Source organism: Zonotrichia albicollis, chromosome 2 (assembly GCF_047830755.1).
Source record: "Zonotrichia albicollis isolate bZonAlb1 chromosome 2, bZonAlb1.hap1, whole genome shotgun sequence".
NCBI lineage: Eukaryota > Metazoa > Chordata > Aves > Passeriformes > Passerellidae > Zonotrichia > Zonotrichia albicollis.
This window is the reverse complement of record NC_133820.1, coordinates 51,469,015-51,492,505: the sequence shown is the minus strand read 5'-3', so window position 1 is coordinate 51,492,505 and position 23,491 is coordinate 51,469,015. Positions and strand designations below refer to the sequence as shown.

The window sequence follows — 23,491 nt, the reverse complement described above, 5'->3', positions numbered from 1 at the left end:
TCATATTCCCACAGCCACTTTGAAAAACAGATAAACCATCATTTAAAACACTCTCACTTATTCTCCATGAGATTCGTGTGTTATTGTTGCATGTGTGTTCTGTGACTGACCCCCTTAAGCACAGTAATGACATCTGAGCTGTACAGAACAAATAAAAACCCAAGCAAGGCCTGAAGTAAAGGTAACATTGTCTACTATTTTACAAACATTATAATTTCATTTTCCAGCTGCGCCAACCCACTGTTCTCAACAGATTCAAGCTACTGTTACATATCAAATAATAACCCACTCTTCCTCAGTTGTTCAAGGTTAAACAACAACAAAAAACTGTTTTCCTGTTAGCAATGCCTTCCTCTGAAGGCAGCACGGCCCCAAACCCTCTCCCACAGACCTTATCCCTCAGTGAAGTCTCAAAGCATTTGCTGAGACAAACATGGGGCTGGAGGCTCTGGCTGATGTTCACCAAGCTAGAACCTGGAAACCCACATCTTGCAATAAACCCTGATGTTTGTTGCTGCATGAAGGAGATGGGGGTCATGAAAGTGAGGGGTTTTATATTTCCCGTATGTCTAACGCTGCATACCTTTTATATTCTGGGGGATTTTCCAGGAATGTGTCACTTCATCACTGGCATTCAAAGTATTTATTTGCATGACCTTGGAAGGGGATAAAAACACCTGAGAGGGTTATTGTCAGCTCCTCCTCATCCTCAGCTTAATGGTCTCGGTATGCTGAGATGAAATTTGTGTATTTTTCTGACTGGACCCGTTGCAGAACTGAAAGAGATAATGCACCCATCTACTAAGGACTGTACAGTCCCAAAAGACCTTGGAAGTTTTCCATCAGGGATGTGTCTCTGCGTGCTTGGGGGTCATTTTTATTATTACTAGAGGTATTTGGGAATTTGGCTAATGCATCCACAGTAGTACAACAGCATATTGCTTTAATAAAGCCGGCCAGCTCCCAGCTATTTCTGCATCCTCCTTTGCAGCTCACCTACACCAACACGCAGAACCTGACGGCTGCCAGTTCCAGCAAGGCCAGCTCCAGAGGCCAGATCTCGCAGTCTAAAATTGCCCTGCTCTAAATAGAGGAGCCGGGCGAGAGAAGCACTAAGCCTGCGGCTTTGCCGGGGAGGAACCACAGTGCAGGCGCTACGTGACTTGCCCCGGACACCCAAGAAGCTCCTGTCAGCGCGGAGCTCCCACATCCCGAGCCTGACCTCGTGTCGTGCACTCGTCCCGTGCATGCGAGCGCCCTAGAACGCGCTGCTTGTTTTTATACCGTCTGTTCCAGAGAAATCCAGCTGGTAGAGGAGCGCAGCGCCGTGATTTATTTGAGAACTCCCTCGTACTCGCCTGAAGGCTGGCCGCCGGGGGAGGAAGGAGAGCGCGGGAGGCTGCGCTCCTCGGCATCTGCTCCGCGCCCGGCCCGGCACCCAGGTAGAGGGCGAGGAGGGGAGCGGGGATTTCCTTGGCTTCCTCCCATGCTCGTACCTCCCGGGGAGCGGCAGCGGCAGCCCGACTCCCCTCGGCGGCCGCTGGGAGGCTCCGCGCCTCGCCCCGGCCTCGCGGGCGCCGCGTCCCCGGCCGCGCTGTGTGTCGGTGACACCCGCCTCCCGCCCCCGCTCCGCTCCGCGCTGCTCCGCGCCGCACGGAGGGGCCGCGGGCAGCTCCGGCACCGGCAGCGCCGACAGCGCACCGCAAACACCCGCCCGCCGGCGCGGGCATGGAATATACAAAAACACAAAGGAAAAGTGGCTGCTGGACTGTTCTGGGGGCAAAATGCTGGAAGTTTGTAAGTGCAACTCTCCGTTTGTAATTACTGTCTGAAGAGGGACTGGGTTGCTTGTTTGGGGTTTTTCTCCCCCTCTTCCCCTTCTCCCCCCTCCTCCGTGCTTTTCTTGAAACTGTACTTGAAACTGTTCGATATCTGGGAGTAAAAGGGAAAGTACGCGAGAGGAGTTCTTTGCTTGTGTCCGTAGCTTGCTGCTTAATACTAAGCGGGGAGATGAGCACTGAAAGCAACACGGATTTATCCAGTGGCTGAATTAAGTGAAGGCGAATCGTGGTTTGGAAGTCCACTGACTGACATTGTTCCGGACCGGGGGATCTGTCTCTGATTTTTAGAGGAACTACAGTTTAGCGGCAGCCAGCCGGACACAGTCACCACGCCGCAGAGTGGCCAGCAACGAGCGGGCGAGAAAAGCGAGAAAGCACAAAGACTGAACTAACCCGACCCTCCTCCTCTTTCTCCTCCTTCCCCGGCTCTTTATTTGCACATTTACTAAAGACTTAAAAGAAAAAAAAAAAAAAAAAAAAGAGAGAGAGAGAGAGAGAGAAACACTCCAACAAACCCACTCCAGCTAACCTACGAGATTTTCGGTCCGCCGGGGGTTTCTCCGCGCCGCCGACCACGGCAATGCCTTAAATTTGCACTTCAAGGAATAACACCACCCGCTCCCCCGAAATAAAATAAACCAAATAAACCTGCCAAGTCTCACTCATTCCCGACGGAGAGCTCCTTCGTCCAGGGATTCATTTTGAAGGCAGCGGCTCGCTTTATTTGGCTTTTTTTTTTTCTCCCCGTTCTCTTCCCCCGGCGGAGCCCCGCCGTCCCCCCCTCACCGGGCGCCCTCGGCCGGGGCTGCCCGGGCCCGACCCCCGCCCCTCCCGCCGGCCGATGCTGGCGCAGCCCTAGCGACCCCCTCCCGCCCCCCGATCTGTCAACCCCCCGCGGGGCCGTCACCGCCCGGGGGCCGGGCGGGGGTGGGCTGGGGGCGCGGGGCTGACCGCCCTCCGCCCCGCCGCCAGCCCCCGGGCTCGGGCTCCCGCCGCTGCCCCCGCCTCCCCCCCCATCCCCCCCGCCCTCCTCCATGCGGCAGTGAGGACCGACCCATCCGGAGGGCCAGGACCGGCAGCCAGCGATGGGCGACACGGCTCCCCCCCAGGCCGCGGGGCTGGGGGCCGGGCTGCTGGGGGGGGGGCCCGGCGGCGCCCCGGGTGCACAGCGCCATCGTGGAGCGGCTGCGGGCCCGCATCGCTGTCTGCCGCCAGCACCACCTCAGCTGCGAGGGGCGCTACGAGCGGGGCCGCGCCGAGAGCTCCGACCGCGAGCGGGAGAGCACTTTGCAGCTCCTCCACCTCGTGCAGCAGGGGCAGGGCGCCCGCAAGGCCGGCAAGCACCCCAAGGCGGCCGCCGCCCCCGCCGCCGCCGCTGCCGCCGGCACGGCGCCCCCGGACTACCACCAGCACCTCCTCGGCAACGGCGGCATCAACGGGGAGCAGCCGGCGGGGGAGCAGCGCGCCTCGGCGCTCCTGGCGGTGAGTCACAGCGCCCGCTGCCGGCGGGGAGGCGCTGCGCCGAGCCCCCGCTCGCCCCGCGGGGCGCCCGCGCTGCCCGCGCCGTCCCGCGGGCCCGGCCGCGTCCGTGGGCTCGGCCCGCTGCGCCGCGGGGCGGGCCCTGCCAAGCGCCGGGCCCCCGACGGCGTCGAGTGTGTGAGGGGCGGGGGGCGGGCGCCGAGCTCGGGGGGGCTGAGGGCGTGTGTGTGTGCGCTCTTCGAAGGGATTTGGGACTGCTTGAGGTGCTGCTTTGGGGTTTTTTACATCGTGCTGTGCACCTAAAAACGCGCCGCGCGCCTCTGCCGTCGCGCCTTGCCGAGGCGGTGACAGTGGCATCCCTGAGCAGGGCAGCGGCAGCCGACGATATCAGCGCGTCCCCGAGCGAGGGTCAAAAGTAAAGCTCGAGTATCACCCGCGTTCAGGATTGCTCCCCCTGCCCCGCTCCATCCCGTTCGCCAGGGCTTCAGGCACCTATTTTAGGTCGTTTCGCAGCCCTGCCCCTGGAGCTGGGGCAGTGCCTAAGCCCGGGCAGCGGGCACTGTCCGGAGCGGAGCGGAGCAGCTCCGAGCGCCGGCCTCGGCAGCGATGCCCAGGCTATTATTGTCACCCCGAGGGTTGCGCGGAGCAGAGTTACGAGAGTTTTCCAGGCACTGCCGCTCTGTAAATGATACGCTGACCTTTTTCAACTGGAAATTGCTCTGAACTTGTCAAGGAGGCGAAGCCTTGTCTCCTGTTACTTTATTACGAGCAGGCAGTGCACCACGCTTTTGAAGGCGTTTGCTCCGCTGTGCTGCCTCCCAACTCTTAATTCTCGGCACACATGCGAAACACTGAGAGGAGTGACTGCATCCTGATAGGCCCGCGGCTGCTTTTCGAACAGCTGAAAATAGATCGCTCCCTCTGCTCCAGACATCAAACTTATCTTTCTTAGTGCCTGACGTATGCTAAAACGGGACCTTTGTGGTCGTTTCTCCCTTCTTACCTGTGCGGTGCGTGGATCGACGTTTGGGGCTGCGTTACTCAGCATCATTCGTGAGGGTGATGATGTAAGCGTTAAATGCGATAACATTGTGTCCGAGGGGAGTTTAGGCGCTTCCACCTGACTCAGTGTTCAGATTAAATCTCCCCACATTCCTCGTCACAATCAAGAAAGCCATTATCTTATTTTTCCAGTGTGTATTAATATAATGCTTTGCACTTGCCTTATGGGGAAAAAAAAGGGCTTTTACCTAATAGTGTATGTCCAAGAAAAATTCACTTTCAGAAAACAGGCAACAGGCCTATGTGAGGGGGGTTTTTTGTTTGTTTTGTTTGTTTGTTTTGAATATTTTTTTTGCTAGTTGTTACTATTATTATGAAATAGCTGGAGACAGCTGTTTGGAAATGCTAAATGAAACAACTCCCAAGAAAATACTGAAAGATTTTCATCTTTTAAGTGCAGAGAGGTTGTTCTTGTTTCTGAGATATCACTAATGACTATTAGCCTGCTGCTTGCTGGAGATGCTATGCACAGCCCTCGCTCTATGTTGTGTGTTGCATTACCTCCCAGAAAACTACACACACACACGTGACCTTGAGAAGAAAAAGGTCTGACAAAATTCCCATCATTTTTCCACACCAGCCTTCGGTAATCATGCTGACGAGGTGTGTGACTTCAGTGAGCATGACATTTGGGGCCCTGAACCATGTTTTGACACCAAGTAAATGCTGGCTGATGGAACAGCATTGTTGTAAGGTGTCACTGCACATCCTCCCACTCTATGCTTGACACTGACATTTCCTCATTTGCTGCTCTGATTAGGAAACAGAGAAAGGCATTGGTTCAAAGTCACACCTCTGTGTTGTGGAGGTACAGCTTCTCCGTCCCAAGAGCTCCTTATAACAGTGTTGCAAATATTAACAAGGAATAGCCAAACGCAGTGTCTGAGTGGGGTGAATTCAAGTGGCTGAGGCTCATGCGGCTTTGAGGTAGTACAGCTTTGTTTTTCCTGTTCTTGAAAATTCAGAGGGCAGGGCTGGACCAGGAAAGAACAGAGTCTTGCTTTTCCTCCAATATTCCAATTCCAGCAATAGCTGGAAAAGGAGTTATCCCTGCCGGTTATTCCAAGGGTACTAGAAGAGGAAGGACGAGGTAGACTAAGCCTGTTGTCCCGTGCACTGTAAATGGATGGGAAGAGAACAATCTCTAAGCAGAATTCATCCTCTCTGTAGTGATTCTCAAGAGGAAATCCAGTGCATGCCTTATATGTGCTATTCCTCTAATTCCAGATTTATTCCTTGCAGCAGACAGGGTGCACAGGGTCCTGGAGCAAGGGGCAGCTCTGAGTTTTGTGGCAGGTACAGCTCCAGCACAGGGAAGTACAAGACAGGAGCGCAAGTTGTAGTCTCACTCTGAGCAAGTGAGACTGGACACACAGCTGACTCCAAGGGGAACGTAAAGCTCCATATGCCTTGCTGTAGATCCACCAGTTTTAAAAAAACCCCACAGCTCCGCACAGATAAGTGCAAAGGCAGTCATAACTCTCGCTGGGGAGCTCTGGCTACCAGGACGCTCTTTTGTCTGCAAAACCCAGCTTGGTTGTTTCCTCTGCTTTGCAGGTCTCACTGCTCTTGTTACACATGTGCCTGCAGTGTTTAGTGGCACTGGATGGGTCATTTACATAGTTGGACTCAAAAGTAAATATTTGACACTTGGTAACATTTGAAACAATGTTTCCTTGAACGTATCAAAGAGTTTGAAGTGATTATCTGACATTGTTGGTACTATTATTTGATAATTATCTTTTCCCAGTGGGCAGTTTAGAACTGGCAGAAGAGAGAGTTTTTAGAGGAGTTTGGTTTGGCCTCAATTTAACATTGTTACTTTGATTTTTGAGAAAGTATCTTTAGCAACAGCATTTTCTAATTGCTGACTGGAGATCAGTTTTTTTTAGCTGGACCAATGATTGTAGGCGTGTGTGAATGAGAGATTTATTCTTCAGGACGCAGCTAGGGAAGCTTTTGTACTTTCTGCCTTCGTGCATTTCCCAAGAGCTGACATTTGTTTATTTATATGGTGTTGTTACTTTTCATGGTGCAGAGTGGAACAGATACAATATTCTGTCTTTCTTTTATACATACATCTATATGTATGTATATGTCCTTCGGCACTTAGCTGTTTATACTATTTACGTTATATGTAAACAGTTAGCTCTGGAGGGCATTCCTCAGTGCCTTAAGCACTGAACTGGTAATACTAAACTACTTGCATTGCAGTTTCAAGTCTCTGGCAGCCAATTCATTCCATCGTCCTTCTGACACAGGCTGAGCACTGCTCATTTTGCTCTGTGACAGCTGGGAACTCTGTCTCATAGGCATTAGTGGATTATTCTGGCCAGGTCATTTCATTGCAGCCATCACCCTGGTGGCTCTGTGTGTTAAGCGATGTTTGTCATCAGTCACAGGTGACTTGTTCTACTTTCACCCATCTCACAGTTGTGCTGGATTTATCATCACTACAAGAATTCATTTAAAATAGCAATTAAATACATTAATATTTTCTGTACTTGAAAAGTGACTGTAAAAGTGGCCTGCTCCCCAGATATAGTCTGCAAGCAGGTGAAAAAAGAAAAGGGAAAGCCATCCCATAAAAGTGATATATCCAAGGAAGAAGGGAATGTGTTAATTCCTCCTGCTTCCTAAATTTTCATCAACAGCTGTACAAATCTAGAAGAGTCAGTGGGCTTGTCCCAGTTCCCAGAGGACCTCACTGAAAACCAGGGCTGCCTGTCTGGTACCAAGAGCCAAGACTGACTTGTAAAACCTCAATTGAGGCAGTGTTATTTTATGTGGAGATCCTGAATTAATTTCCTTAGGACTTTTTTTTTTTTTTTTTTTTTTTTTTTTTTTTTTTTTTGATGATCCACACTGTGTTTGCTGAGGCTTGGCCTCCTCTGCGCTAGTGTTAAAGATCCTTGAGTATTGTAAAAGGAACGATTGTGCTCTGGTATCTTCGCCCAAGCTGACACTTATCCCCATCTCCCAAGTTCTTTGTTTTGTTTGCTGCTTGGCTGCCAGGGCACCCTGCAGAAATACCTGCATTTTTTGTGGATGCACATGACTTTTGGAAGTGCTCTGAAGCAAGCAGGATAAGGTGACCAGCTGTGGGGTGAAGTGACATTGTGGTGTGGTGAGGACAGGTGGATTAAAGCACAAACCATTCTGCAAAGCTAGAGTGCAGTCTTTTCACTGACACAAAGTTTGGTGCCAAAACAATGAAAAAGTTCTGTTTGTGAGATAAAGGACTGCTCTCTGCTCCTTGGGCTTCTGCAGGAGCAAAGCTCTGTTCTGACAATCACAATTTATGTAGCTGATTCAGGTAAAAGGAGTAAGTCACATTACCTGTGTGGATGGAAAACATTGATCTGCTGTTATGGGCCCTCTGGCCTGCTGAGAGCCATTTGCTTTGCATGGACATGGGTGCCATTTAAAATTTTTTTTCTCCTTAACTGTGAGAATATTTTCCAGACCAAGGTGCATAGAAGCTGTTTTTAATGAGGATTTCAACAAATGAATTTGTTAAATTTATGCTGTCATGTAAGAGCCTTTTCAGGCCTAGCTCTCCCATCAAATCACTTGCACCCTTTAAAGCTTTTTCAGCTTTGAATACATTTAATGAAAGTCTTCTCCATTCTGAAACTGTTTAAGAGACTGCTTCCACCACCAAAGTTTCTGTAGGCAGTGAGCAGAGGAACAATGTCTCTGCCTGGACTTGATGTGCTCTCCAAGGCCAACCCGTGGGCTTATTAACAGCTGTGGCTCTTATGGCATGTCCTCTGACAGAGTTCTTGCACCCCCTGCAGTACTCAAATTGAGTTCCTTTTCTGTAGCACCACAACAAAGGAAAGTGATATTCAGCTTTTTTTTGTTCTACTTTGAAAAGTGGGACTCCAGCAAAAATGTGAGCGGTTCTGAGGGGAAATCTGAACCTTAGACAGGGATGTCTGAGTCAGAGAAGATGTTTTGCCTTAACTTTGACTCACATCACTATTGGTACTTCTCCCCTCTCAAAGAGCACTCCCTGCAGAAGGAGTATGTGGGGTTCAGTTAGGTTGCAGTGACCAAAAAAAGCCCCAGCAGTTGGGTTAGTCAGCAGGTTAAGAAAGGCCACAGTGCCTCTCTTCCTAACTGCTGTCAGCAGTCTCTTCTACCAAGATATTGTCTTCAGAGGCCAGTTGTGGTCTGCTCTTCTTATTAAGTCTGCTGCCTTATAAAACTGAAACTTCACCACGGTCTCACTACTGGAAAAGAATTGCTCCATCCAGGTCCTTTTGACAACTTTGGGAAGGGTGGTATCTCCACTGCTTCATTCATATTGCACTCCCTGTGTGGTGTAGGAGGAGCTGGAAGCTGGCAAGCTGCTCCAGCTAACAAAGCACTGGCATAAAGGTGCCGCCTCTGCCAGAAAGTGTCTCTGTGGTCTTGCAAATGTCTGCTGCTGTGCCACTATTTCCCTTCTGTGCTTTAGCTTTTCTGGTGGTGCAGTCTCACCAGCACACAGCACCTTGGGTTTTGCTCAACTCTACATGTCAATGACCTGACACGATCATATCCTGGAATTCAAGCAGGTGATTAAAGCAACCACTTGTGTAACACCTTAAAGGGCATGAAATCAGCTGCATGGTGCCTACAAGAGCTTTGGCCACCTGGCTGCTCTGAAGAGAAGAAGAATCAGGTCTTTGCTCTTTGACCTCTCTCTGGTGTCTGCATGTCAGCATTCCCCTGTATGAATTCCCAGTGGTGGTACTCCAAGCAGGAGTAAGATGAGGCTGATGGGATTCTTGACAGGTCTGTATTTCCCACAAATCTTAATCACAGTCTGTAAACCTGAAAAAGTTCTTACCTATGTCATGCTGCTTCAGTTTGGAACAGGTTTCAGCAGTGAAAGAGGCAGTATTCTTGGCTGCAGAAAGGAAGGAGCTGGTGCAGAGTGAGATTTGGATCCAAGTTTCAACTTAGCAATACTAAGATACAGATTTTTTTCTGTGCTTTTTTTTCTTTTAAATAAAAGCATAAACTATTTATGCCCTAGATTACCATTAGAAAGCTTCCTATAGCCACTATAGAGCCAACTTGTAAATTTGTTATACCTTATCCAGTTCTTCCAAAGTATTTTTAGATGCAGGTAATCAGTCCATATATGTACTGTAGTGCCAACTCTAGTACCTAAACCAAAATACCTGCAACTCTCAAGCAACTGCTTTTAGGTGAGCATGCTGTAAACTGAAATCTAACTGTTTCCACTTTGACTCTAGGATCTGTTCAACAGATCACTCCTGTTATTTCACTTCCATAAACCACAGTTTTCTTCTATGAAAGATACTGTTTATCACTTCTGTAAAGTGAGTTGAGATGTGATGGTGAGTTTTATTGCTCAGAAGCCAAATTCATTATTGATGGAGCCTAAAACAGGAGTTTTGAATGTTTGCTTTGACAAAGGCTTGGAGAAGCTTCAAATCACCTTTTCAGCCTTTGACCCACAGATCTGAGTATAGGAAATACAAACCTGAATGGGTCTTTTACATAATCACATGACTCCAGACCTAGGTTTTCATGACACCATATTGCCAATATTCACAATAAAAGTGCAAGATTTGGCAGTGACCTTTTTTTTAGCAGAGAAAAGTATTTTTTTAATATCTTTTCATATTCATGAATGTGTATGCTTTATATTTTCTTGATTTACTTACCCTGATTCTGCATCAGTATGTGCTCAAATTAATCTCCAATTAAGTCTTCCGTGTCCAAGTTTCATCTACTTGATGCTTCAGCTAACTGGGAGCAGAGTGGGACTGGAACTGAGAGTATATACACAAGTCATCAGGTCTCTCTGAGGCTGCAGCTGCTCCCCAGTGAAAGCAGGTGAGAGCCACCTTGCCCTGCATGTGTTGTCTCCCATCTGGTAGTAATGGAGGATGGTTCACATTTAGGTCTCAGGGTGAGAAAAACACTAAGAAATACTGCTTAATTGAATAATTTATGCAAAATTGCAATGCACTTACATAAAAACTATAATTTATTTTAGTTTTAATTTGAAAACACCCTCATGCCTGTGGTTTCACCTACAGGTGTTGGCATTTCCCTAAAGAAATTCCTTGTATTCAGAAATGGCTCCTGTAGCTATTTTTATCTATGTCACTCAGTTATAATTCTGATGTGCTTGCAAACCCAGCTGAATCAAGGTGGAGAGAAATTAGTACCAATTAGAAATCAACGTGAAAGTGCTTCTGACAAGTGAGGATATAGATCGTGCAAACCCATTTACCTGCTGCCTGAGCCTGAAGCTGGCTATAAGACTCGGTAAGATCCTGGACTGGCAGATGAAACCCCGAGAGCATTCATCATGGCCATTCTGTTTAGAAACAAAGCATGCTATTGTGCAAGAGTCATCCTGGTGGTACCCTGGCTTTATTGCTGATCTCTGCAGCCACCTCCCTAGAGTAGGTGTTATACAAACACCCAGTGAGAACTGTGCCCTTCCCTGCAGTAGCTCAGTGCCTCCAGAGACAAGATAGACAAAGAATGGAAGGAGGAACAGAAGCACAGAAAGGTCAAGTGTCTTGCCCAAGGCCAAACAGCGGGTCAGTGGCAGAGCTGGGAACGGAGCCCAGATTTCCTGACTCCTAGTCCAGCACTCTATTAATCATCTCTTTGCTTTGTGTTCCTGGCCTGTTACTGATCATAGGAAATGTGAGGATGACTTTCCGACAGCTTCAGAATTGCTTCTTACTTTTGGAACCTATTGATCATCGCCATGTTATTGAGATAAAGAGGTCGTGTACTGGACTCTTGTACATATATATGCACTAGAGGATTCAGAACTGAGTGTTCTGGGTATTGATTTCAATCCAGGACACTGAAAAGCCATATTTCATTATCCCAAATGTTTTTTCTAAGTCAAAATTTTAAAGTCTTTTTTTTTCCCTTCCATTATGTACAAAGTGGTTTGTTTTTATAGCATTACCCATCACAGTTGAACTCCTATATTGGTGCTTGCCCTATAAATCAGTTGTAACAGTTATTTAATTAGCAGGGCTTTTCTTTTCAATGGAACTTACCCATGAAACAGTCAGAAAACCAGTAAGTCAACAGTCCTGAGACGCTGGTGATCCTTACTTATTTTCATTCCTCACTGTAGGATGTATTCAGTTTCCAAAGCCTTTCAATGGTTTATCTTGATCACAAAGTTAATTATACCTGTGAGATTATTTTTTTTCCCTCTGAAAAAATTTCACTTGAGGCAAAACTCTGGCTACTGTGGTAATGACTTACTGAGAGTCTCTTGTAAACAATAGTATAATCACTTTCTTATAGCCATGGCAACAGTGTTTAAGCATGAGCTTACTGAACATAATGTGCACTGTCTCCACTGAATAGTATTATTGCAGCACTGAAGTGTATGCTGCTCATTTTCAGAAGACTCAGAGGCATAAATTATTCAGCAAAATAACACTGCTTCAGAAAGCATCTCTGAAATCATTGCATTCTGTACTAGCCAAAGAAGGGCGTTCATTGGTGCTGACAGGCTGTGTTTGGTTACTGCAGCACAACAGTGAAGTCTTTGGTCCAGCCTTGCTCCCACAGGTTTTAAGGGTGTCTGTCTCAAACCACTTGAGGACTGTGCTATCTGTTGGCAGGGTTGTGCTTCTCCTGGTAATGTTTGCTGCTGTGGAGGGCAGAATGGATCAGGATGATGCATCCTGTACATATCCATGGTGTGAGAGGTGGCGACTAGGTGCAGAAGGAAGAATTTGGTTTAACAAACAGGACATTTACTCAATCCCTTCCCTGGCTCAGAGGATCACCTGGATGCCTACTCAGTAGATTGGGGAGGCACTTTGGAGACTGGGTGACTTCATGGGTAGCTTCAGAGTTGAACCCCAAGACAAGAAGCTACCCCTGATTTTTCTGTTTATTTTGGTTTTGTATCTCCCTTATTCAAATATCTAGACTTGAAGGAAAGACCTTGTTGGCAACAGTTGTTGTTCTGGGATGAGTCATTCCACCAGATTTTAGAAATACCACCTCAGTGACAGTTGGCAAAAATGCTGCATGGGCTGTTCAGTTTATGTTTTTCACTTTGGAAAATCAGACCATTTATTTAGGGTTCTGTTGCTTTAGAAACCGTCTTCAGGTTCTTTGCCTTCCCCTTCCCCTTCCCCTTCCCCTTCCCCTTCCCCTTCCCCTTCCCCTTCCCCTTCCCCTTCCCCTTCCCCTTCCCCTTCCCTTCCCTTCCCTTCCCTTCCCTTCCCTTCCCCTCCCCTCCCCAGACTCTTTTTTCCTTTTTTCCCCCTTTTCCTCATTGTTACGGCAGCTCAACATCTGCATTTTCAGTCCTGATTATGATCTGATTTGCCCTTCCTGAAACTGCCTATGAGAAATACTGTGGATGTGGCACTGTGGAATACCAGCCAAATGTAGGATCGGGCCTTTTATTTCTGATCATTATGCTAGTTTATAGACAATTGTTTTGTTTTCCAAAGAAATGCATTCTCTCTGCTTCTCTGAAAGCTTTTGGTTCGACATCCTTCCAAGCTAGATAGACTTGGTGTTCAGCAGGCGGCCGCTTACCTCCATGGCCCAGTTCCCGGAAACACTTATGCGTGTGCTTAATTGTGCACACATGGGTAATCGCACTGAAATCAAGATGTGTCGAATTAAGCAAGTCAAGAAATATTTGCAGGGTTTGGTCTTTGTTCAACAAACAGGCCTCAGCCTGGCTGAAGTCCACGACATGCTACAAAAAGAATCCAAATTCACAAGTAAGTAGTGTATTAATTATCGATTGACTTGTTTCCTTAAACCAGTTAATTCTGTACTTTTAAAAACTACTTGCCATTTTTCCTGCAAATCCAACTGCCCTTCATTTCACACTCATTTTTCCTCCTCACTGCTCAACTCTCAACAGACCTGAGCTGCCAGCCACATGATCCTCTTTTATAACGATTTGAGTTCTGACGTTTCTTTTTTCCTACCAACTTTGTGTATTACCATAATGGTTCCTAGGACATATTTTGGCCAGCTTTTAGGGAGAGAGAGAGTGTCAGTCACAGTGTTTCAGGCCTTCATTTCTAAGTGCAGTATTAAATATAATCCTTGTAATTATAGCACTGCCACTTGGACTACTGTAGTTCAGGCTATGTCAATATGTCATCAAAAGCTCTCTTTTTCAGGAGCTGGAACTCAGTCATGTTGGTTGAATTGAAATTTGATGGCCAGCAGCTGCAAACGTACTCTGCCTCCATTCCCCACCCTTCCCCCCACTCCCCAGCTTCCTGCTTTTTTTCCCCCTTTACTACAAAATCTTCTTGCTTTCTGTCAAAGTCATAGTTTAGAAAACAGAGCTTATGGCTAATTCCAGGCTCTGTTAATTCCATCCCTCTGGGTAAGTCAAGACTGTCCTTCAAGGGGTGCCCTGAGGCAACCTGAAGGCACAATCCACAGTCTGTGTGTGGATGGTGAATCTGAGAGCACAGCTCAGGTGCAGTGTGAAGGCTATCCTCAAACCAGGCATGACCATCCTTCATGGAGGAGCTCCTAGAATGCCATCAGTGCCACTCTCAGCAGCTAAGGAAGCTGTAGATGTGCGTGGGCTGATGTCTGTGAGGCTCCTGTGTAAGCAGGCCTGGGAGCACCACAGCCCTCTCCCCTCTCGTCCCCTTGCTCAATCCCATACAGACCTGCCTATTCATCCAAGCAAGGGCATTGGGATGAGGGCAATTGCCAGCAGCAGTTTGTACTACAAGTTTAACACACAACCTTTTCAGCCTTAGGGGACTGGTGGGAAAAAACCAGCTCTGAACTGGGGGGAAAAAATAACTGCATCCAGTAGTTGTATAGCATGATCCTGTCATTTTTGGTACTTAGAAACCAAAACAAACCCCCAGCATTCATAACACAAGATATCCAGGTTTTAAAAGGTGCCACTTGGAAATACACAGTAACTACTTTTCATAAGGCCCTTTAGTCCATGTGTTTACAGGTGGACCAGAATAGCTCTGCAGAAGTTAATCCAGTCCCTTGAGTAAACAGTATGTACTTCTAAAACTTTCTGTATAAACCAACCATATGTAAGTCCTTTGGCATACATTTGTACCACATACAACAATACATCTGAGGGACCCTGCTAGAGCCAGGATGGCTAGTGAGGTTGATATCCCCCTTGCCAGTGTACTGAATGTATGTTCATTCTGTCATGCCTCTGAAGGATAACAGCCTTTGGATGACAGCTGTACCAAAAGGGCTATTTACTGCAACACTTTATTATGTGGTTCTTGCAGCCCTCTCCCAGGACATACTGTCTGTGCTTGGGTCTCCCAGGCTGCCATCAAAGCACAGGCTCTTTGACGCGGGTCAGAAGGACTCCTCACCCCAGCCTTGCATTGCCACTTTTGGTCACTGAAGCCACACTCACCTCTTCCCCTGGTAAAGTTATTCTCTGCTGTCCCCCTCCTCCACTTCCTAAAGCTATAAGCCATGTCTCCTCCTCCACATGCACCCCCTCTTACCTGGGTTATTGCCCTCCCATCTCTCCTTTCATGCTTCTGACACTGCTGCTTCATAATGTTGTTTTTCTAGTTTGGAAAGGCCAGAGGGCCAGGCTGAGAGGGACATGCTGAACACGTTTTCCACACGTTCTCCTTATCTTCACTCACTGCTTCTCTAGCTGTCTTTAGCTTTTTTGCTTAAATGGGACATCTAATGACCTTGAGTGTATTCTCTTCTCTTACTAGTTTTATAAAGGATGAGCTCAAAGTTCCTGTGTCGCTGACATGAAACTTAGAGCAAAAGCTTCTGTGAGTTGACAAGGCACTTGTAGGTTCTTTGACCCTTCACCACAGGCCATGAGCACTCACAGGCTGGGCATACAGTTGAGAATGCTAGGCTCCAGTTCAGAAAAATACTAAAAGAAATGTGTGTGACAATAAACAGGTGATTAAATACTTTTCTGTTTGAGTGCTGCTTCATTGTGGAAGTGGACCCCATTCTGGAGGAGGCATCTTTATTGGTCTGATTCAGAAAATGCTTAAGAGAATACCAAAGTTTTAAGAATAGTAGTTCATCCACTATCTTATATTTTTAGTGACTCTTAAATAGGACTGAGTGGTGCAGGCAAGGCAGAAAATGTGGAGGATCTCCTGGTCACCTTTTACATTTTCACTCACTCTGGAATCTGAGTGTCTCTGAACTGTAAACACATTTTGGGAGTGCTACCGCCTATTTGCTGCCTGAATGTTTAATAATGTAACTGTGGTGCGTACCTAGGTGCAGTATATTTAAAGCAACTGCCATTAAATGAAGAGCAATTATATCTTAGAAAGATAACTCTTCATACAGATTTAGCATTATTTCCATGACTGGGAGTTGGACCCTTGGACTCTTGAATTCTTTTCCTGCATCCCAATGACCAGTCTGGGAACACTCAGGAGTCCAAATGTTTTTGACTTAAAACATGTAGGCATCAAATCTTCTCTGTACTGAACTAAAACCAAGGGGAACTGGACATCTAATTGTATTTTTAAATCTCAGCCTGAAATCTCTGGAGACTTTTGGAACATTTATCAGTAGGAGATTTTGCTGGAGTCAAGAATACAGGCTGGAGCCATGGCTGAAAAAAAAAAGCCGACATGTGACATCAGTGCATCAGTCAATGAGTCATCCATCAGTGCCAGAGGACAAAGTATTCTTTGTATTTACCCAAGTAGTTACCTATTTACTTTCTGAAATTGTAGTACTAACTTGACATTTTGGTTTGCTGTACAGTGAAAACACTATTTTAAATGCCTTGTATAAAGACAGGCTTTCTTATTTCTTGAACAGTTAGAAATACTAGAGAACAAATGTAAAAGGCCCATTTCCTTCCTTGGTTGTAAGTGTGGTCTAGGAAAAATCCTGAATTTTGCTAGTAGGAGACAGTCCAGCCTCTTTTCTTGACAGTGTTGTAAGTGTTGGGCCTTTAGAGAAGGCTAAGTTATTATCATTGCCTTCTGATCTTTCACTGTTTCTGCTTTCCCTCTGTTTTGGCTTTTCATTCTGTAGATATATTACTGAAAATGTTTTTTAAAAGATTAAAGGCAATAATTTATTGAAAAGGACTTTACCTGTAAAGGACTCTAGGCATACCACACACAGCCAGGTCCCAGCTGGGAAATGCGGTATTAAGGCTGAAACTCTGTATCTCAGACTCCCTGTTTCTCACGGTCCTTGCAGGGTGGTGGGGTGCCTGGACTTCCCAGCACACATGGTAACCATCGATCTCAGAGTGGTGTTAAGAGCCAGTGCTAGGAGCCCAAGGCAGAAGAAGAGCTGAAGGGCCGAGGAAGAGAGCGAAATTTTGCTCTCTTGTGCTTGAGTGTCTAGCTCTGTACAATCCTATGACATGTAAGCAAAGGAAGCTTGAAAAAATTACCCTGGGACTAGAAAAGCAAATTGATGCAAAGCAGGATAGCCATTCTTTCAAGAAGCAGTAGAATTATTTTTTGTCATTTTCCAAGGAAGAAACTGATCCAATTTGACTGACTCCACTCTAGCTGTGCAACAGGAGCCAGTGGCCAGGCCTCCTGATTTATCAGGCCTATTACAAGACAATTGCACACCTAAAACTTGTGCTTTTCTGTCTCTTGGTATGCTTTGTATCCTCAGAACAGGTTTTCTCCCTCAGCACTTAATCCCTCTTCAGCCACCACCTTTTCCTGCCTTACAAACCACTCTGTGTGTGCACTTTGAAGGTTGTGTGGGCACCAACTTAATGTGAGTGCTTTGCTGGGGAATCCAGAGCCCTTGCCTCTCACAGGGGTAATGAACTACATATTAGGACCTGGCTTCTTCTGAAATGGTATTTAAAGATACAATATTACAGGAACAATGGATCTGAAAGCAAAACAAAGCTGCTTAGAGCCAGAGACATTTAAGTCCTGCATGAACAACTCTGCTGGTCTTTTGTAACTATCTCTTATCTAATCTAATCTAACCTAACACATTAGTATCTTTACTGCATTTATTATCCTTTTATCAAGGAATGGGAGTAAGGAGACTGGGGCCTTGGTAAAAGCATGAGGCAGAGAGGCATGAGACATAATGTTGAGCAAAGGTTAAAAGAGGTATGCACGCTCTTCTGTTAGGCAATGAGCATTGCAAACATCAGACCTTCTTGTCCTTCCCCCATCCCACTGACTTTGAGGTGTTGATAACTGAGATGCTATAGCACAGAAATGGATTGTTCAAAGGTTTCCTGTGCCTTAGAGAGTTTCTCTAGTGAAATTCAAATGCAAGGCCATGGATACCTCTGATCACCACTCAGAAACATTATTCATGAGACCATTTTTCTGAAGAGATCCTGTAGTTTCTACACCATCAGATTTCATTTGGTTTTCTTGATGGGAATGAACTACAGCTACTGTCAGTGTTTATTTTCAGTTAGTTTTATTGGTGGCACTGCTCAGTAACACATGGTTAGGATAGTCCAGTTAATCAGTCCTCCTCCTCGCTGCCTCCCCCTTTAATTTTTTTGTCTGCTCTTGCATCACAGAAACATTTCCAGCAATTCCCTTTACATAACAGTTACTGAGGCAAAGGGCTGTCTAGTTATGCAGATACTCAGCATCCCAAAATGGATAAGATTGAAAGGGACTACAGTGGGTCATCTGATCCAACCCCCTGTTCAAGCAGGACTGTTCTAGATGCAGGATTGTGTGTCCTATGGTGCAGGATTGCATCCAGATGGTTCTTGAATATCTCCAGTGAGACAGATCCACAACCTCTCCAGGCTACCTGTTCCAGTGAGGAACTTGACTGATAAGACTCACCCTTCACACAAGTTATTCCCAAACAAGCACAACAGGGAGGCACCCAGTGGTGCTTATGAGGGCCCCTTAAGGCCCTTAGTTTTAGCCAGGATGGGCTGCTTAGCAGGAGACACAGTGAGTGCCTTTCCCGCTCACCGCAGGCAGAAGTCTGCTTATTTATGAAAACAGTCCTGAAAAGGAGAAAGCAAAGCTAAGCTGGAGTGTTTGGTTCCTATTGGAACACTTGCAGCTTGCACTGATGATGATGCCCACTGGTGTGTCTGAAGGCTGCCAGCCAGGAGAAGACAGCCCACCCATGTGATGGGGGTGCAGGCTTGCAAACCATAGCAGCTCGTACCTGGGGCTGCTCTGGCTGATGGCAAGGGACACTTCTGACTGGGCAGGGATGAACCATAATGTAGGATGGTGATATGAAGGGCTTCACATTTGCTTTCCTGGTGTGATTCCTCTGCTTGCAAGGAACACCAGGAGATGGCTGAGAACTTCCATCCCATCTGTCTGTGACGGGAAGGAGTACCTGGCATGGCAGAATGAAAAGGTCTGAGCTACTGACAGACAGTGGCTTTGCAACTTGAGCAGCTGGATACAAAGCAGAAAATGAACATGTAGACCCTTGTCTAGGGCAGGACCCTTCAGTTTTTTACCCAATCTCATTAATTTCTTCTGATTAACAGCAGTGAGGGAAAGAAGAGAATCTGTACCAATAGCAACAAGGCTGTAATTTCACCTCTGGTTAATAAGTCATTTGATCTTTGCTTTACTGGTCTTGCTGGAAGCCAATCTGACCTCCTCCAGCTGAGGCTGCCCCATGGGGCTAACATCCTAACCCACATCTGCAGCCATCACCAGTGGCACATGAGGGAGTGACAGAGGGAACGTCACGTTCATCCTAATCTCCGCAGCCTACTGAAAGGAATCTTATCACAGCTGAGGCAGACTAGTGCAAAGCTCTAGATTGCTTTTCTGGGTCTGTAGGTTCTGAGACTGCTGTGGCAGTACATCACAGAGACCCAGGAGGAAGTTTTGTTGTTGTGTCTCAGTAGGAGCCACTGGGATTTTACTAGAGAGCCTGTTCATACAGAAGACAAGTGTTAATGTTGCCACTGAAGAAAAAAGGACTGGCCCCAGCCCTAAAGTGCAATGTTATTTTCTTAAGATAAGGAAAAATCAAATTTAAAATAATTTCCATAGAAGAATTCAGTTTGGGTTGACTGGCTTTGTTCAGGTCATCAGTACATAATCATAGGGTTGCTTCTTTTTTTGTGTCCTAGTTCATGTTAACACACAGAAACTTGCATGCTAACCACTGTTTTCACCACTACCAAATTCTAGAGGTCAGGGACCTCTAGAATTAAACTTACAAGCTATCATAGTGTGGGTAGACAAACCTCTTTCAGGGCAGTAGCTGAGAGACTCATTTCCTCTGTGGATGAGCCACAGAAATGGATGCATAACACACACTGACCAGTGGGTTACATTTTGGCCTGCACTGCAGATGTAACCCAGCAGCCAGGGTGAAGCAATCTTAAAATGACATGGAACATACCATCATTAGGAGCTCATCACACTGTGGGTATCAAATGAAGTGCTTCTCTTGCCAATGAGAGTTCAGCTCAGTGTTAGGGTGTCAAGATTTGTGTTAGTTGCAACAAATCCTGCCTGAGCTATGTGTATGTCTATTGTGTAGAAAACTCACCCTCTTTCTTAAGCTATCCACATCAAAATGTCTCTAATGTAAGTCTGAACGAAATATTCTTGGGATTATGGTTCAGAGTGGTTCTGCACTAACTTGGACTGAAACACATGTAACTGAAGTGCTCTTAGTCCCCCAGAATCCTTGTTTGTACCATTCATCCCAAAAGAAGGATGAATTCTCCCACAGGTTGTACTGGACCAAGACAAACTGCAGGGCTGAGTACAAGGGACTGTGGCCCCGCACTGCTTCAGTCACACGTGTGTCAGTGAAGAATGATGACTAGTGCTGGCAGGATTTTGCAGTGGGGACTGACAGACACCCTAATGTCACTTGTCCTGCAGCAGAGGTTCACACCTTTCCACAGATTTACTCCAAGGCCAGGTACATTGAAAGCCTGGGACTATCTCAACCTACATTTAAGCTTGAATACTGGGAGTATTATTTCCATTTTGAACTTTTTCCAAATAAATAATTTTTTCAAATGTTACAAAAATAGTTAAGTAATTTTGTAAAGCCTGAAGAACATTCTTTCGTATGAGGATTTGAATTGGAAATGGCTGTTTGGGGACCAATTTACTTTAAAAACTACTTTGTCCACAAGGAGCTAGTTGGTCTATGGTATTTCCAGCCTACAAAGCTTTTTTTACTTTAACGAGGGCCTAAAAGCTCAAGAAAAAAATCTCAGTCCAAAGAAATTCCAATATTGCGTATGCCAGGAAAGCGATATCCATTCTTGAGTTTACACTGCTGAGGTTTAGTGGCAGAGAACTGCCCATATGCTTATCCATGCTGTCACATCCAAAAACAAGGTAGTTTTTCTTGAACAGAGCAGGTTCTTACCATGTCTACAGGGGAGTATAAAGTCTGTGGGCATACCTGTCAATCTTTTATAAACTACAGATCCTCTAAAAGTTTTCCAATGCATATGAAGGTTCATTTACAACTAATTTAAGCCTCGTGGCAATTGACTTGCTTTTCTTACTTAGCTTTCACAGACCCTTCAAAAGTAGTCCTCAGACCCTCATGGGTCTGCAGACCAGAGCTTGAAAACCACTAGCTCTTAGTTTAAACAAGATACTTTGGGGCCTTTTGGGCCTAATTTTCTATAGCCTTGCAGCTTGTGAGGTCTTATATACCTATGCAAAGTGTGAATAAAATGCTACCAGATGAGGATGGTGGTGTTCAGCTCTGGTGTTGGCTTTTATTTGGACAGGTGTGAAGGATGGCAGTGCAAAGCAGTGACAGATCAGGGCCCCAGCACTGTAGCTGCTGGAGCACCAGTAACTGCTCCCTCCTCCAAGATCTTGAGCAGCACTGCTCACAGCAGAGCTGGGGAACAATTCTATTTGCAGAACCATCATTCTGCTGTTATCCCTGAAAGCCAGGCAGTGGCCCAGCACATCAATAGCTATGGCAAGGATCAGGCTATTACACACCTTGGAGTGACAGGTGACAAGGGGCTCTACTCAGGGTTAGACTCTTGCTTTGTGGTGCTGTTTGCACCCTCATTCAGTGTCAGTGTGCTTACTCTTTTTTGTGTTTCATGTCTTGAGCACGGAGCAGCAATCTTTTCATTTAAGCAAATACAGCGAGAAGTGTTAAGTGTTTCAGTGCCTCTTCTTTCCTTTGATCTCACATAAAGCTCCGTGCACAGGGTTACATGATCTCCATCACTGTCTCCTTTCATGCCCAATAATTAGCACAGGTCTATGGGCTGGGTGCAATGCTATCCTTCCCTGTGCTACAAGGGGAGAAGTAAAAGGGGTTAGAGTGATTGTTTGCTGTGTTGATGACTGTGGTGTTGCCATGGAAAAGCTGGAGACTTCAGGGGAGTTTGTGTTTTGTTGGGCAGGGAGCCAGCCTGCTCTGACTTATTACAACTGTGTGAGTGAGTGAGCCATGCAGAACTTTATCCCTCTGTAGCAATTCCAAGGCGGGGAGAAAAAGAAAAGGACAGGACTGCTTTAATAAGGAGGAGTGCAGTTCACTTTTCTAAGGCTGATTGCATGAAATACAGAGATGCAGAAAAAATACTTTGCTATTTTCCACTTTTTTTTTCCTCTTCTTTTTTTTTTTTTTTTTTTTTTTTTTTTTGGCAGAATGTGTCCACTCTCTTCTAAGGACTGAATTTAGAGCAGTGCAAATAATAAAATCTCAAGTAATCCTCCTGAAAGCGAACAGAGCCATTTAATTGGCTGTATCTGTACTTGAAGGAGCATTTGGAGTTCTGCTGAGTCTGAGTCTATTAAAGTCTTTGATCTATTCCAGAAACAAAAGTGGAAGCAGACTATACTGTTTTCATTATCTATTCTGAATGAAGTGCAAAAAGTAAATACACAGAGTAAACAGGGAAAAAAAATAATCAAGGCCTAGGTCCAGCAAAAAGCTGTCTTCATACTGAGCTTCCCATACTCTGAGTAGTACCATTATTCCCTGGAGGTGGAATTAAAAGCGATGCATGCTTTCTACAAATCACTTTCTATGGGCAAATCTCAAAGCAATTTACAAAACCAGCCAGTTCCATTACTCCCACATTAGAGAGTGAATCACTGGGGCCACAGGACTCATCCAGGAGAGCAGGTCCTGCCTGAATCCCTGGCTAGCCCCTGCCTTCTCACCACACTCCCTCTGGGTGTACAGAAACTAACTGTGAGGTGTCAGGATTATTCTAAAACATTAAAACACCACTGCATAGTATAATTTGTTGGAACTGACTATTTTTCTACAACCCTGTCTGCCATGTCATGTTCTTGTATTTTATTTAATTGAGATAGAGGCAACTGCCTCTTCCTGAAATGTATTTGAGAAGGTAGGAAATAACAGGATTTTGTTATGGACTGTTCTTGCTTTCAGGACTTCTGGATGTTTCAAAAAAATCCATTTTTATAGGAAAGAACTGTTGCAGGGGTAATTTTCTGATTTTCTTTTTTGAATTAGAATTTCCTACCTGACTGTTCAGTGGTAGAATAGATGGACCTAGGTGTCCTATTTTAACGTACACTTCTCAGGGAAAGGCGTTATAAATGTTCATCATAAATTGTCATCTAGCAAAGCTCTGATTTCTAAAAGAACAGAAGAAAGCAAAATTACTTCCTATAGGGGTTGGCCAGGGAACACACAGGGAAATGTTCACTCTGTATGAGTCAATGACAACCTTCTGGAGCTTGCAGCCCCCCTGTGATCATACTCAGAAGGTGAATCCTGCAAAACTTTTGACCATGTAAGACTCCCATGAACTGCAGCCAACAGCATCACCACCTATTTACTTGCAAAGGTAAAAAGCTGCCTGAGTACCATCACAGTCTCTGATGTTATGCTGGCTTGCAGTGTTCTGTGATTGAGTTGGGAGCTCCAGCTGAGGAGCTGGGGACAGATCTTGCCAATATGAGAGGTGACAGAAACTTCTTTTGGTTTCACTGTGATCAAGGTAAGGTGTAAAGGTTAGGTACTACCACAGGATCCACCTACAGTTTGTCAGCGAAGCCATTGCCTCTTTTATCTATCTGATTGCATTTAACAGGATTTGTCTTTGGAGATGACTAGTTACTTGGTGGCTGTGATATCTCAAGAAGTTACAACACAAAGTACATTAATTTTGTGTTCCAAATACA

The 23,491-nt window shown here is 45.9% G+C and overlaps 1 protein-coding gene across 1 annotated transcript in view; it reads left to right on the top strand.

Annotated features, from left to right (window-relative positions):
• The first annotated feature begins 946 nt into the window (after positions 1 to 946).
• MAML2 (mastermind like transcriptional coactivator 2) overlaps positions 947 to 23,491 on the top strand; it is a 212,933-nt gene continuing 190,388 nt past the window's right edge. The window contains 3 exon segments of the mRNA XM_074535145.1: positions 947 to 1,797; positions 1,985 to 2,977; positions 2,979 to 3,323. Of these exon segments, the coding sequence (XP_074391246.1) occupies positions 2,927 to 2,977; positions 2,979 to 3,323 (396 nt within the window). The 5' untranslated portion in view covers positions 947 to 1,797; positions 1,985 to 2,926.